The sequence below is a fragment of the Miniopterus natalensis genome, chromosome 2 (assembly GCF_054644295.1).
Source record: "Miniopterus natalensis isolate mMinNat1 chromosome 2, mMinNat1.hap1, whole genome shotgun sequence".
Lineage (NCBI taxonomy): Eukaryota > Metazoa > Chordata > Mammalia > Chiroptera > Miniopteridae > Miniopterus > Miniopterus natalensis.
Window position 1 is genome coordinate 81,500,033 of NC_142082.1, and position 16,103 is coordinate 81,516,135.

The 16,103-nt window shown below is 35.7% G+C and overlaps 1 protein-coding gene across 1 annotated transcript in view; it reads left to right on the forward strand.

Annotated features, from left to right (window-relative positions):
• Positions 1-16,103, forward strand: part of LRCH1 (leucine rich repeats and calponin homology domain containing 1) — a 185,926-nt gene that overhangs the window by 145,699 nt on the left and 24,124 nt on the right. Inside the window, exons 12-16 of the mRNA XM_087814361.1 lie at positions 2,257-2,346; positions 2,447-2,483; positions 7,353-7,406; positions 8,139-8,211; positions 11,131-11,235. Of these exons, the coding sequence (XP_087670487.1) occupies positions 2,257-2,346; positions 2,447-2,483; positions 7,353-7,406; positions 8,139-8,211; positions 11,131-11,235 (359 nt within the window). The remainder of the gene's footprint in view (positions 1-2,256; positions 2,347-2,446; positions 2,484-7,352; positions 7,407-8,138; positions 8,212-11,130; positions 11,236-16,103) is intronic.

Here is a 16,103-nt window from a genome sequence, read left to right on the forward strand (position 1 = left end):
GGGGCAAAAGAGCTTGTGTGTGTGTTACAAGTACTTACCTTTTAGAGTTGTGAGGAATTGAAATAGTATATAAGCTACTAGTGAGAAGGTAATGCAGTTGTGGTCTAAAAAAGATAGAAACCATTTATTTAAAAGAATTCTAAAAACTTATCCTAATGGACAAAAGGATATGAACCAAGATTGGGGGGGTGTTTTTAATAGTAAATACTTGGAAAAAAGGAAATAGATTTTGGTCATTAATAAGGTGGAATATAATGTAGTCAATAAAATGTTTTTTAAAGTTTCCAGTATATTTAGAATGCTCATTATGTAATGCTAATGTTAAAAAGTATATGAAATGCATAAAGTTTGATCCCAATTATATAAATAGAATTAGGTTTCAAATGCGTAAGAAGCTAAGAAAAAAGTTAAAACTGGAAGGAAATATATTATGATGGAGATATTTCTGTAGGTGTTCCTAAATATTTTTTAATACTTTTGTATATTATAGATATTCAGTGGTAGGTACTATTGTAGTTCTTTGATGATTATATGAAGTGGGTGGTGAGAAGGCTGAGAGGGAACAGTCCAAAGTGTTTTAGACCTGAGCTTGTGTTATCTCTGTCTGAGATGGGGAATCAGGAGGGACAGTAGTTTGAAGAGGATGTTGGGGTCAGCTTAGGACATGCTGAATAGTATCCAAAGTGGCAGTGTGGTGATATACATTCAGCTGCTAGATGTTTAGTTCTGGGACTTAGAGAGTTAGATTGGAAAGTCATTTAAACAAGGTACTGAAGTAACAGAAGCTGTAGAAGAGGGTGTGGTTCAAGGGCAAGCAAATTGATGGGAATGAAATGTGAGTCCAAGACATAGCCTTGAAGACAAGACATGACAGAGAAGGCCACAGTTGGGCTCAAATTTTATATTGTTTTAATACTTCTGCCTTTTACATCTTGTATCACTCTCCCAATGAGTTTTTATGATAAATTCTAAACTGATTAGTATATGGGCCCCAAAGCAAAAAAGAGCAGTGAAAATAGCAGTGGCATGGGAATATGGGACTGGGACCCAGGAGTAAGACCTGAGTGACCTGGAGGGAGTGACTCCCTGCTCTGGGCCTCAGTTTTGCCATCCTTCATGAGGAGTGGGATGAACTGAGAATCTCAAGATTCTTCCTCTCCAGTTTGGAAATGTCTGAAGCAATGAATTGCCAAAGATGTTAATAAGCAAGTGGGAATGGTGGGTGTTTGCCGAACTGTGGAAGAAAACACCTCCAAGCAACCTTCCAAGTGATAAATGATTTGCATCTTTATGGGCTGATATTTTAAAATTATATTATGTTGTAAAGTGTTATATGGATTTTATTTCCTCCCTGAAATAATCCACTACTTTGGCTGCTTTAGATCTTTGTTCATCCTGAAATTATTATTATAATACCTTATGTAATAATTATAATATCTTCTAACTTTATAATAGTGCTTCTGTGATCCAGTCCTGTATTTGTTGCTTATAAAAAGAGGACACTTCAAGAGGTTGTTTATTTCCAGTTGCTTGGGACTATTAGTAATAAAAACTTTACATCCACATTGGATATTTTCTTTATCTCATATTTCATAGATTGAGACTTTTGTAAGTTATTCTATTTTGCCTTTACCTTGGCTTCTTCTCTTAAGGATTTCTGATTGTTGATTTTATAACATTTTTAATAGGTATGTATAATATGAACTCATTCCTACCTTTTAAGATAGCTTTGTAACCTTTATATAACTTACAGAAATTCCTGGTTTTAAAATTGCAGAAATTCGGAAGCTAAGAACTTTTTCAAAAATAAAAATGCATATGAAATTGCTTATGAATTATTTTTTTTAATAAGGATGTTAGTGTGTATCAGAGAGATCTTCCTTTTAAAACAAAGGACCCTATATAACATAATATAGTATCCTTAGCAACTTTGCTTGCTTCTGTAAATTAATTAAATTCTAGAATAAAATTTATTGTGTACTACCTATGAATATTATGACTATCAGAAATTACTGTTATATTGCAAATAAGTTGAATTGTGATACCAGTAGCAGTCAGAAAATTATATTAAATTATGGCACATCTTAGGAAAATACCATGTAGTTTGAAATTTCTACCATAAACTATTCTTACTTAATCCTAACAGTAAACATAACTTTTTAATATATTAAAATTTTAAACTAAATATGACCAAAAGCAGTAGGATTTATTAAAATTTTAATAAATTGCTAACATCTTCTTTCCTCTACTCTTTAGATTAAGCACGGATATTACAGAGAGAAGTGTGGTAAACCTTTATCCTAAGGAATCAGCAGAAGCCTTAGAATTACAAGATTCTGCACTAAAGTATGTTGAACTCTTTTAAAACTGAATGTTTTCTCTTTTTACATCAAAATATGTGTGCTTTAAATTCCACTTTACATCTTTTCCCCCCTCATACCTACAGTGGTCAGATGCAGCTGGAGACATCTCCGGTGTGTGAGGTAAGGCTGCTCTTGGATTCAGCATAGCTGCATGCAATGTTCTGCCACAGAATAGTGGCCTCCATATTCTATAAAGATTTATCATGGGGTAGAACATTCCCTAGGCAGATGGGTGCAAGATCTGTTTTTCAAATTTTTTATACTTTTACCCTCTTTAGTTTTCCTGTTTATCTATTATATGTCACCTTCCATTAAAGGTAAGAGTTGGCTGTTTCCATTAAATTGTCAAAATTTTTTTGTGTCAGTCTTGCTGAGTCAGGTGACAGCAACTAAGATCCATAGGGAGCCTGCTATGTGTCAGAAACTGGAGGCAGGACCAGTCAGTGTGAATTTTAGAGCCAGGAAAGAAGCCTATGAACTGGCCAGCTGCAAATAAACTAGAACAAACTTGAAATTCAACAACAATGATTTGGAAAATGCCTAGGAAGATTAAAAGAATCTAGCAAAGTGAAACGTGGGGATATCTGTGGACAGAGTAAGAGTAGAGTTACATTGGGTTGCCTTCTAAACCAGTTTTGACATAAAGCTAGAGATGAGCCTAGGAGGTCTCAAAGAAACAGTCATGGAGAGGTAGATTTGGGCTGGTGACTCAAGAGTGAAACAGGTACCACCTACTTCATCATCCCTTCTCAGTGGATGGGTTTAGGATGGCTAATTGCTATACAAACTGATTTATGTCCCCTGAGGTGGCTGAACAGGTACTGTAGTAAAAAGCAGTTTCATACTCTTAACTAGCTAAGTATCTGTGTTAAGTAAGGAGGAAGACAACTGCAGTTGAAAAAGCTATGCTTCCAGAGCGTATGGTTTCATTGTTAAGCTCAGCGACTTGGAATTATGTTGTTTCAGTTACATCTCAAAGTCTTGCTGACTATGGGTAACTTCTCTAAACTTCACCTTCACTTTCTGTAAATTGGGATTGGTTTCACAGCTGAGAACACCTAAATGATAGCTGGTACTGTTACTCTACTACTCTATTATTGTTACTGGTGTGGTCCTTAGATGGAATCGCTGCACTGCCTCCTCCCTGGGTGGAGGTGTCATGGAATTACCCAATAGTGGAATATCAGGAAGTCTGTTCTTTGAAGCTGCCCTGGGCCCATTTCATCAAGCTCCTTTCCAGACATGCCACTTGTGGTTCTGTACAGGCCCGCTTTTTTTTTTTTTTTTTTTTTAAGCCTAACCTAAGGATATGTTTTTATTCATTTTAGAGAGAGGAAGGGAGAGAGAGAGAAACATCGATGTGAGGGAGAAACATGGATCAGTTGCCTCTCGTATGCGCCCGGACTGGGGATCCAACCTGTAACCTTTTTGGTGCACAGGATGACACTCCAACTAACTGAGCCACCTGGCCAGGGCCCCATGTATTTTTTTAAAGATGCTTTTTTGGAAATAATTTTACCCTTATTAAAGTTTGGGGTGAGGGGAATTACAAGATTCTACAAAAGATTACAAAAACTTACAACCTTTTACCCAGATTTACCTATGGTTAACATTTTACAACATTTGCAGTATTATTTATTCTGTCTCTGTCTCTGTCTCTTTCTTCACATATATACTTCTTTTTCTGAAAATTTTAGGGTAAGTTTCATATATCATAGTCCCTTATTGCTAAACATTTCAGTGTATGTTTTCTAAGAAAAGGGATTTTGTCTTAAATAACCACAGTTGTCAACTTTATAAATTTACAAAGATAAAACATTTATCTAATCTACCACCCATATTCCAAATATTTAGGTTGATCTAATGTTATTCATAGTGGGTTTTTCCTCTCCAGTGTAGTAGTCAGTCTAGACTCAGGCAGTTGTCGGATATCTATAGTGTACCTTATTCTGGAACATTTCTAAAACCTTTCTTTGCTTTTTATGACCTTAGGATTTTGAAGAATATGGCCCTCCTTTTTCTTTTCTTTTTTAAATGGGAGCCCCTTATTTTGTGGAACAAAAGTCACTCATATTTCTTCATGATTAGATTGAGTTTCTGCATTTTAGGAGATACTGCACAGGTGATGTTGTGTTCTTCTCAGGGTATCATATTTGGAGGCACAGTGTTAATCTGGGCCTCATTGGTGATGCTAATTTGACCACCCAGTCAAGGTGACTTCATTGTATAATTACTGTTCTATTTTATCCTTGCAATCAGTGAGCAGTCAGGGAAGAGGTACTTGGAGACCATGTTAGTATCCTGCCGCAGACTCACTTTTGACTCTTGTAACATAGATGCCCACCTGTGTACATAATTTTAGGAGTAACAGGCACAAAACCTCTAGAAAAAAATTATCTCCACTCCATCTCTGATTTACATTGTTTGTGTTAATAGAAGGTTTTTCTTTTCTCTTTTTGGTTGAATGAGGATCATTCGGTATAAGAAATTGTTACTCATTTTCTTCCCTTCCTAAAGCAATTCTCTGTTTGTGACAGACATATCTCCATGATTTTAAAAAAGGAAGACGTATTAGCTGGCTCTAGTGGAAAACAGAAGTCACAAGGAGGAGGAAAAGAAAAGAAATTAGTGGGTTAGCCAGTGCTAATGATTATGCAGAACTTAAATGTGATCTTCATTTGAGTTGGCTATTCTTATATTCTCTCTTCCATCACATTCAGGAAGAAAGCAATATCTTCAGCAAAGTCTTGAATGAATTAGTATTTGTTGAGTACCTGTGCTGGATTCAGCCTTGTTTTTATTGTCAGGAACTTCTATATGAAGGATATGAAAGTTACCCTCGCTTTTAAGCATGTTAAAAATTGTGGAGGAAAAACAAATTGTGGGGAAAAGAAGACATATATTGAAACAGTTCAGAGAAGACTATGAGATAGTTTGTAATCATGAGGATTTTAGGTGGTCTGAGAGATGGGGGAAGGGGGATAGAGAGTTTAAGTAGAAAGAAGTAACCTAGACTTGGGGGACAGTTGGACTTGACTCGGTCCAGAGGCTGTGCTGAGAAGGGTAGCATGGTCGTGGTGGATTCAGGACAGTGAGAAGTGGGTGGTGCCCAGTTCCATAGGTGAGATTATGAAGTGGCTGGTAATTGGCAGCACATCATATCTCACCATGAACACACTTTAGAAGATTGTCCATATCATGTTTGGGTAGCATTGACATCCATTCAGAAAGACTTGCAGATTACATTCTCATATACGTAAATAATATTGAATGGGGAAGGATGTTGGGGGGGCGGGGTGGAACAACAGGAAAAATTAGAGGAAGGAGCTACTTGTGGAGAGAATCAAACCTAAAGTTACTTGTGAATAGTTCTAATAAAGCCATTTAATTGTGTAGGGAAATTAATGATATTTTATTCTAAAAATATGTTTTTTCCTGGGATTTGTGAAAGTAGGGAATATTTTTTAATAGCACTCTTCGATAATAGGAATAGGAAAAGGTTCCTTAAATCTATACTAATTTGTGAAGATCTGGGAAGATCTTTATATTAGCCATCACCAGATTTTTTATTAAGGTGCATTAATGGGGTTCTTTTTTTATTAAATTTATTGGGTGACATTGGTTAATATAATATGGGTTTCAGTGTGGATTTCTATGTTACAAGATCTGTATATCACACTGTGTGCCTACCACCCAAAGTCAAATCTTCTCCCATCACCATATATTAGGACCCCCTTCACCTCTCACCCCTTTCCCTCTGGCAACTACCACACTGCTGTTTATGTCCGCGAGTTTCAGTTTTATATCCCACATATGAGTAAAATCGTATGGTTCTTAGCTTTTTCTGACTGACTTATTTCACTTAGCATAATATTCTCAAGATCAATCCATGTTGTTGCAAATGGCAGTATTTCATCCTTTCTCACGGCTGAGTAGTATTCCATTGTGTACATGCACCACAGCTTCTTTATCCAGTCCTCTATTGCAGGACACTTTGGTTGTTCCCATGTCTTGGCCACTGTGAATAATGCTGCAGTGAACATAGGGGTGCATATACCTTTGTGAATACATGTTTTTGAGTTCTTTAGGTATATACGCAGGAGAGGGATTGCTGGGTCGTATGGTAGCTCTATTCTTAATTTTTTGAGGAATTGCCAGACTGCTTTCCATAGTGGGTGTGCCAGTCTACGTTCCCATCAGCAGTGAATGAGGGTTCCCTTTTCTCCACAACCTCTCCAACACTTGTTATTGCTTGTCTTGTTGATAATAGCCACTGTAACAGGTGTGAGGTAGTATTTCATTGTAGTTTTGATTTGCATTTTCGTAATTGCTAGTGAGGTTGAACATCTTTTCATATATCCACTGGCAGTTTGTATGTTTTCTTGGGAGAGGTGTCTGTTAGGTCCTCTGTCTACTTTTTGATTGGGTTGGTGGTTTGTTTGGTGCTGAGTTGTCTTAATGGGGTTCTTGATTACCATATAAAGAAGATATATCTGGGTAAAATAAGCATTTGTTGTGAAAGCAAACTGATGTTGAATTAACAGCATAAGATTTTCCCAGGTAATTTGGGGTCCAGGATTTTGTACTTAATAAAAGCTCACAATGAGATTCTGTGTATTTGGGAACTACTGCCTTGAATCATTTATAAAAACCTATAGTTAAAATGGGGGTTGGAGCCTGCAGGTGGCTGGTCACAGATGGTTTGGACTGACCTCTTTGCCCTGCCAAATCCCTTTGCTTAGTTTATGTGATACTTTAGATACTTTAGATACTTATGTGATACTTTATTTTTCTGTGAATACAGCTGCATGTTTTTAGAAAATATAAATATAACCTACTTGGCTACTTGACACACTAATTAACTAATTCAGTATATCCTCATTGTTTGCCTATGTGCTAGGGATGTGATGGAAGTAAGAAAGACCCAGTTCTTGCCTCAGTAATTTTATAGTCTAATGAAACATATCATGCATTTTTTTCTTCTTTAAGGTGCAGAATGATCTAACATCACAGAGTAATGGGAGCGAGTATTCTCCAAATGAGGTACGTTTCCTGAAGATTAATAAAAGCTGAGGCATTCTTTGAAGACTGAATTGAAATTATCTTTTACAGAAATATATAGTCTACGACTGTCATGATTAATGAGTTAATTTTATTGCATATTCTCTGTAGGAATCTCTCTCATTAGCTTTCAGAGCCTTATCTGGCCCTATCCATAAATAAATATTAATTTTATAAGATATATTTTGAAAACCAGATATGGGGACATCTTTGGTTTTTCATCTAAACAAAATGAAAATAGTTCAAATAGGCAACATGTAGGATGTCTTTTTATCCATCATTGATTCAGTGAGTGGTTTCCCTGTGGAGGAGAGGTCTGTTCAGTGTCATGAGAGTCTTCATCAGATGTGCTCTCTGTGAGGTGATGTGAGTGCGTTCCTGCGGGGGGGGGGGGGGGTGCATGCATGCACATGTACACATTCGTTTTGGAGCAGAAAAGGATTGCCAGTTTCACATGATTGTAAGATATTTTTATTATGAGCAAATAAAATATTGAATGGCTCTCCCCCAAAACAACATTCTGCTGATTATGCCACTTAAAGCATTTGCAATGTGTAGTTCCATCGATTATCATATTATTTAGTCAGGACTTTATCACACAACAGCAAATGGAAAAAGTAGTGGTGTTATGAAAATCCTTGAACATAGAGAAGCATGCATTGCATAGTTCTGCTTCAGTGCTTTACGAAATTTTCTTTCCTTGTAACATCACAGATTAGAGAAAACTCCCCAGCAATCTCTCCTACCACCAGCAGTACAGCTCCGTTTGGCCTGAAGCCTCGATCAGGTAAATTAAAACCTCAGTGTTCTTAGAGTTGTAAACAACTCATTGGTTTCTCTTTAGCCTTCTAAATGTACACAGCCTTGTCAGTTCCGGTGAGTTTCAGTACTGGCGTCAAAACCTGGCTATAGCTTGGGAAGGCCAGATTTGGAGATGCTTTTAGTGATTCAATTAAGTTTGTGTTATCAGTAATAGATATCTTACCTTGTTTTGAATCTGAGCAAAGAGGAAAAAGGTGACAGGGCCTATAAATGGGGAAGAAATCTTCTATTGAGCTTTTTTACCCAGGGAAGATAAAATAGCCAGACCTTTGCCCCAGTGGTTCCTGGTACATGATAAGTTAAAAAGGCCTCCTGGAGGGTGATTCCTTTCTGAGACATACCGCATTGGCTTTCTGAGCCTTGGTGTGAGGTCTGTGTATTCACTTTCATAACAGAGTGACTGATCATTTAAAGGCTCACATGACTGGCCAGGAGTCTTTTTTCTCTTTTAAGAGCCTTTTTGCTTATATTACTTACTTTCTTTTAATTTCCTACTGGTATCTTCACAAATGTAAATTATAGCAATGTGCAGAATAACTGTTGATTTTAAAAAGAAGGACTATGTATAGAAAATTTTGGTTCTTCTGATTTCTCTACTTACTTAAAGTTCTGGCACTATCTTGCCTTCTTTTGGGCCCTTCTTTGTTTTCATATTTTTGATTCTTAGGTCTTTTGCATATACTCACTACTAATGCTTTTAACTAAGTGCTAGAAAATAACTCAGGCACTTTTAAGTAAAAGCTAGTAAAGAACTCAGATATTCTTGGATTTTTCAGTAAAGCGTTTTAGCAACAGTAGAAGTTAACACACGTGTATATTTTGAAAAAGGGCACCCATAGAGGAAAACAAAGATAATTCTTTTATAAAGGAATTTATTTTTTATTTTTGGAGCAAGTTGGTTGATGGGTACCGTGTGACCAGGTGTAATGGTTTCCTAACATTTTGAAAGACAAAGCTGTAAGACAAAGCTATTTGAGAAAATGCTTGGCTGTGGCAAGGGTTGTTAGTAGGTGTTTTATAGAGAGGCGTTTGCTTCATTATGAAATAAGTTCAAATGGCTGGCTTCCTCATTTTTGGAACTGAGTATAAGCAACCAGATCTGGGCTGGCCTCCATTTTTATGGTCTTAGGTGTGTGCTGAGAGGAACAGAGGTCTATCAGGGCACATGACATCCATGCCTTTAGTGATAACCTGTCAGGAGAGTTATCACTACACATTGAGGACCTCATATTAGGCTACAGACTTTCCCCTAATCCTTACAAAGCAGTTTTATACTATTTTAAAATAAATATTTTCTAATTGATCAAATCAAAAGTTGAGTAGATCTTTAAAAATTAATATTCTTTTGAATATTGCAATTTAGTTGTAAAATTGTCTCAGCAACTTTTTTATTTCCTTGTATGGAGTCAAAACTCAGCTTATCAACATTGTACTTGTACTGTTAAACCATATTAAATTCTTTGTAGTAGTGAAAATTAATAGGGTATTTATTTTGAATAGCAGAAAACAAAGACAATTTTCTTTCCAAGCTTCCAACCCTTCTACAATGCTGACTGACTAATGTGGAAATTGTTCTAGTTGTTGAAAGCTCTGTGGAGTTTGGTTGCTGTAAATAATGCTGATTTATCTTCAGAACATCAAGTGGATTTTAGAATTTTATAAAACTAACATTATGTATTGGGAATTTTTTTCGTTTAATAATTTTTAAATATTACAGTATGTATTTTTCACATTTTCTAGAAAATAATATATGTTATGATCTTAATTGAAGATGATATAATTTAAAAAGATAGAAATTCTTTTTGATTGAGTAGCTTTGGAACTTTTAAAAGCCAATTAATTTTTATCTTAAAGTTCAGTATGTGGATTTATGTGATTTCTGTGTTATAAATAAAAACAGACTGCTCAAATCAGCAAGTTGGAGTACGAACTTAGATTCTTAAAGTAGACTGATAGTTTACTTCAAAAGAACATTTTTTTCTCTCTTGTGTTTTCCTCCAAAGAAAGACACCTGTATATACCCAAAGATTTATTTCTAGAACCAGGTCTATTTATTTTACTGGCCCTGCCTTATAATTGAATAACATTTTCTAGTTACAGCTCATATAGATATTTCCTAAACATATAATTACTATATGGATATTTAGTGCAGAAAAAGATGTTATCATTTCATAAATAACCAACTCAGAAGAGCTTGAAGCTGATTGACCTTTATTGGTTAATTAGGTTTGTTGTTAAAGAGAATCTGCTAGTGCCCAGAATTGAAGACAGCATTGAAATGTGTGTATGTCAAATGTTGAACAGAGTTGGCTTGATTCACCTATCAGTAAAGCATGCCAGTAGACTTAGGTGTCTTTAAAAAGAAATTTTACATCGCCTTGGGAAAAATTTCACAGTAGTAAACACTGATTCTATAATAGTTTTATTGTTTAATAATAGATATAGCTACACATATTAAGCATGTATTATGTAACCAAATTTTTTGTGTGAATCGTATTTGCTAAGATTGTTAGTTATTTTAGAAGGTCTTTGAAAAACTTAACTGGTAGGTCTTTTGCTTTTTATAATCTATGGGTGCTCTTTCTTTCTGCTGACATGACTCACTAGTACTTCTGGGCTTGTGGAACTGTTGAGATTAACGATATTAACTGCATGCGAAGTATATGATTGATAAGTACTAACACTCAGTTTTTATCATTCTTTTTATTCCATGCACCATCTTTCATTCTTTTCCCATATTGTACATTTGAAATTAAATTCCATAATATGAAATTCACTTCATTTCCATACAACCCTTATGCCATTTGTGAAATGCTGCTGCCCCTTTGGTTTTTCCTGGTCCTTGTGCAACTATACGTGGACTGGCTCTCTCACTCTCCTGCAGACCCAGCCCTCACTCTTCCTCCTATCTCCTTCAACAAACTTACACAGGCACAAACATGGGACAACTCTAGCTACAGTGTTCCATCTGAAGGAGACAGTGACAATGGTAGGTGGCTTTGTACCTTTTCTTCAATGTGCTTATTAATAAGCCAATTAATACACTGAGCATTCATTTCTGTGCAGCTGAAGATACAGCTCTATTCACTGGCATGCCTGATATAGGAGATAGTGAGTAAACCCAGAAAGGAAGTCCAGAAAAGTGCATGTGTATTGTTCAGCAGTTTTTCAAATGCCTTTTAATTATTTTGAATATTCTGTATTTGGAGAAAGCTTTATAATTCTGTATATTTTTTCTGCTTGAGTTTTTTGGCTTGTTTACAAGAATCTGGGATTTGCACATTTGCATTATGTCTGCTTGCTCCTGCATCTGAACTAAATGCTTTTAGAGTTTGATCTTTCATTATCAATGCTTACCGTATGAGATTTTTAAAGTAGCTACAATGTGCTGTGACTGATCCTAGAGTGGCATGCTGAAAATAATGTTAACATTGAGAAATTTCTAAAAATGAAGAGAAATCACTTGCCTTCTCCCCCCCCTTTTTCGTGTTGTTTTTTTTTTTTTCCAAATTACTTGCACATCTTGACTTTTAATACCTTCTACCTTTTTGAGTGTAAGTTCATCTATATAATATTCAAGAATAGTAACTTGGCCTGAGAATCAAATGTAAAAATGAAAATTGAAGACATCTAGTTGATATCTTTTCATGTCATTAAATATATTAAATAGCTTAAGAGATGAAACTAAATATAATTATTTAGAGCTACATACCACATAACTGAGTCTCTATTAGTTCAGATTTCAGACATTTTACTTCAAGATACAGAGTGATAAAAGTAATGTTAAATGAAATGGAGAGTATGATTTACAGGGAAGAAAAGTGAGATGTGAGATATCACTACATTGCAAACACAATAGGAAGATATATTTCCCAATAATATTTTTTAAAATTGATTTTAGAGAGAGAGGAAGAAAGAGAGAGAAACATCAGTGTTTGCCTCCTGTATACCCCCCGACTGGGGAACAAACCCGCAACCTGGGAATGTGTCCTGACCAGGAATCGAACCCATGGTCTTTTGGTGTACGGGATGACACTCCAACCAACTGAACCACACTGGCCAGGACAATAATACTTTTTAAAAATCTAAGTGTGTCATATATGTAATACATAGAAAATATATATTTAAAACATTTGCTGTAATTTCTGGTCAGAATTCAACCATAAATGCTTTTCCATTTTTCTTATGTGGAAGCATATGTATATCTCGGCAGGTTAGTTATAAAAGGAATTTTATTATTTCCTACATTTCTAAATTTTTTAACTGAAAATAAGTATGATTGCACAACAGCAAAACAAAAAGTCCCACCTTATATTGTTCTGTTTTTAATTCTGGAAATTAAGGAGGACTAAATGGAAACTTTCTTGAAAACTGTTCCTTTACTTTAAAAAAGGGGGGACATTTTTGTTTTTCAGAAAACATGGCTATTGGTGGGTCTGATGTTGTTTAAAGGAGATAAAGCCTAGAACGAAAGATTTATGTGAGATTTGGTATTTCCTTAGGAGTAATAACTGAAAACGAAGGACTTTTTGTTGGTGTTGCCTTTAAGCTGGAAGAGGTCTAGACATCTTACGTGGCAGTAGAATATCTGTCATTACAGATGAGCCAACTAAAACCAGAAGGGTGAGGTGCCCCGGCCAGTCTCATTGCCAGGCAGAGGTGGAGGTGGGGCCGTGCCCGGGGCTCCTGTCTGCCATATTTGCATTCATTTTACAGCTGTTTATTGAGGACTCCATGTTCAAATTACTAAGGCAGACTGCCTCCTTTTTCATTAACAATCCTAAGAATTCATAGAAAATAATCATGTGGAAATCTTTCTGAAAATAAAATAGCCATGCACTACTTACCTGGTATTTTTTGTATAAATGAAAATTTCAGGGACTCACATGTAAGTATTATGTTGTGCCGCAGTAATTATAAAGGGATTGTTTTCAGTGTTTATGTGACTCGATCCATCAGTCACGTCAGATATTTGATGGCCGTCATTCCTATGTGTGCTTTGTCTATAATACGCCCTGGGCAGCAATTTTCTCTGCAGAAATCTTCTTTACAGATATTTGTACAGATTCCCAGGTCTGGTCTTTTGTATTCATCTTCACTCTCTTTGTGCCAAATTTGACCTTCTGATATGAATACACTTTCCGATACATTTTTTAAAATTTTTATTTTTATTTATTTTTTTATTGTTCAAAATATTACAGATGTCCCTTTTTCTCCCCACTCATCCCTTCCGCCCTTCCCAACCCCACCCAGTCCCTCACCACACCATTGTCTGTGTCCTTGAGTTATGCATATTTGCATATAAATTCTTTGGTTAATCTCTCCCTCCCACCCCCCTCCTTCCCTCTAAAATTCGTCAGTCTGATCCATGCCTCCATGTCACTGAATCTATTTTGTTCATCAGTTTATTAAGTTCTTTAGATTCCACATATGAGTGAGATCATGTGATGTTTGTCTTTCTCTGCGTGGCTTATTTCGCTTAGCATAATACTCTCCAGTTCCATCCATGCTGTCCCAAAGGTAGGAGGCCCTTCTTCTTTACAGCTGTGTAGTATTCCATGGTGTAAGTGTCCCACAGCTCTTTTATCCACTCATCTGCTGATGGGCACTTGGACTATTTCCAGATCTTAGCTATTGTAAATTGTGCCTGCTATGAATATAAGGGTGCATATATTCTTTCTGATTAGTGTTTCAGGATTCTTAAGGTATATTCCTAGAAGTGGGATCACTATTAAAAATGGAACTGCCTTTTGATCCAATACATTTTTAGAATTAATGATGCTGAATTTGTTATGTGTCCACAGTATATAAACTAATGTTGCAAGAAGAATACCGCCTACTTTTTATGTTGTTCTAACTGATTGCTCTTAAGTAGGAGATCCTTTTCAGTGGCCTCTCTTGGCATTTCAAGCTAAATATTACATCAGTTTTATTTCCTCATATTTTCTCCATTATCCAATATTTGCAGCTATCTCAACCTTTACAAATAAGTGATATCTTATTACCAACTCAACTCAGCATTTTTGGAAAACTTAGCATTTTTGTACCTTATTCACTGTTTTGCTTTGTATTAAAATCCTCCTTTTATTTAAATTTCATTATTGAAGTAAAATTTAAACTTTATTTAAAGTAATAAGTATTGCTTTCCAGTATTTCACTCCAAATATGTCTCACTTGAAATCCCCTATTTTCTCTAAAACTAATACTCCCAAAAAATAAAAAATGGCAAACTGGCTAGAAGGTCCTGGGAGTTTGACTTCCCACGGTCTCCGTGTGGAGGTATCTGTCCACCGCTGAGACTGAGTGGGGCAACTTCCCTTCAAGACGTTCTTAACTTTAAAACTTCACTTCTGCTGTTTCTCTTGTATCCTCCGCTTCTTTCATTCCCTTTCCCCTTCGTTTTGAAGTTAAAACCATTCCTATCTTCTTTTGAATCATTTGCCCTTTTTCATTTGCAATGAATTGGTAGGTACTCATTTATAATTATTTAAACTTGATCTTTAAATTATCACTGGAGAATGAATGAATGAACATATCCATTCTGAGCCAGTTTACAGACATTTTCTTGAATAACCTTGCACTTACTACATAAATGAGGAAACTGAGGCTGCGATAGGTGTTTCAGTGGTTCTTAACCTTGAATTTATATTATAATCATCTGGGTATTTTCAAATTATAGCTGCCTGTGCCCCACACTCAGAGATGCCAATTTATTTGGTGTCACGTGGAGTCCCTGCACTGATTGTTTTTATGCAGATCTTTATGTGATTTCCAAGTAGGTGAAAGCCACTGAGTTAGGTAAATTGCCCAAGATCATGGAGAGTAAATTTGAGCATTTTGAGGGCAGAGAATGAATCTAATTTATTTTGAAGCACCAGAGGGAATAAATGAAAGTACTAGTTAGATTTCTAATTCACATTAGGCTGGCTCTAGAGCTTATGATATTTTTTCAACGCCACTGTATTATCTTAAACGTCATACCCAGTCCAGCTTCTTAACTTCCAGGAAGAAATTGAGAGCTAAGTTTTAAAATCTCATGTGCTACAAAGAAATCTTTCAGGTTAAAGTTAAGTAATAAAGGTTAATAATACAGACCTATAATTTCTATACGAAGAATACATTTTATGTAATATTTAAGTATCATTTCAGGCAATTTTTAGAGCAGTGAGATTTTTTTGCTTAACTAAAATATATTCTTACAACCATTAGAGAAATGGTTTCTTGTTCACATCCTTAAATATCTGTTGAGTGTTTAGTATGTGCTAGGCATGGTGCTCGTTACTGTGGATACAACTCTGAAAAACAGGGACAAGATCTTGGCTTTCATGGATCATTTATTTCAGATTTGAATTTGTTCAGACCTGGAAACTAAGTTTTAGTAGGTTTTTCATGGGAGGAAAAATTTAGATGACATTATCAGGGTAGGATAATCTGGGCAAAAATACTCTCCAAATAGGATAATCTCTGAATGAGGGGCTTTTTGAAACAGTTGTTTCATTTATTCATCCAACAAACTGCTTTGTGAGGGAGGTACAATTAACTTTGTGATAGAGGTACAACTTAAAAACAGACACAAAACTCTTTACAGAGTCATAATGGAGAGAAACATCTCTACAGTAAGAGAGACAGTGATGAGTGCTGTGAGATAGAGACAAGTAAATATGATGTGAAAAAATAAGAACTGTAGGTAATATAATCAGAGCTATCATAATGGTCCCAATTCAGATTATTCTGTCGTAAGAAGCCCAGTAAAATAAACAAGCACTTATGTGCTCTGTAGATTTATTATTCACTTAAAGACTTTATTTTAAATTCTCATGTATTTCACAGTAATTAATCCACTTCAAAAACTAGTAG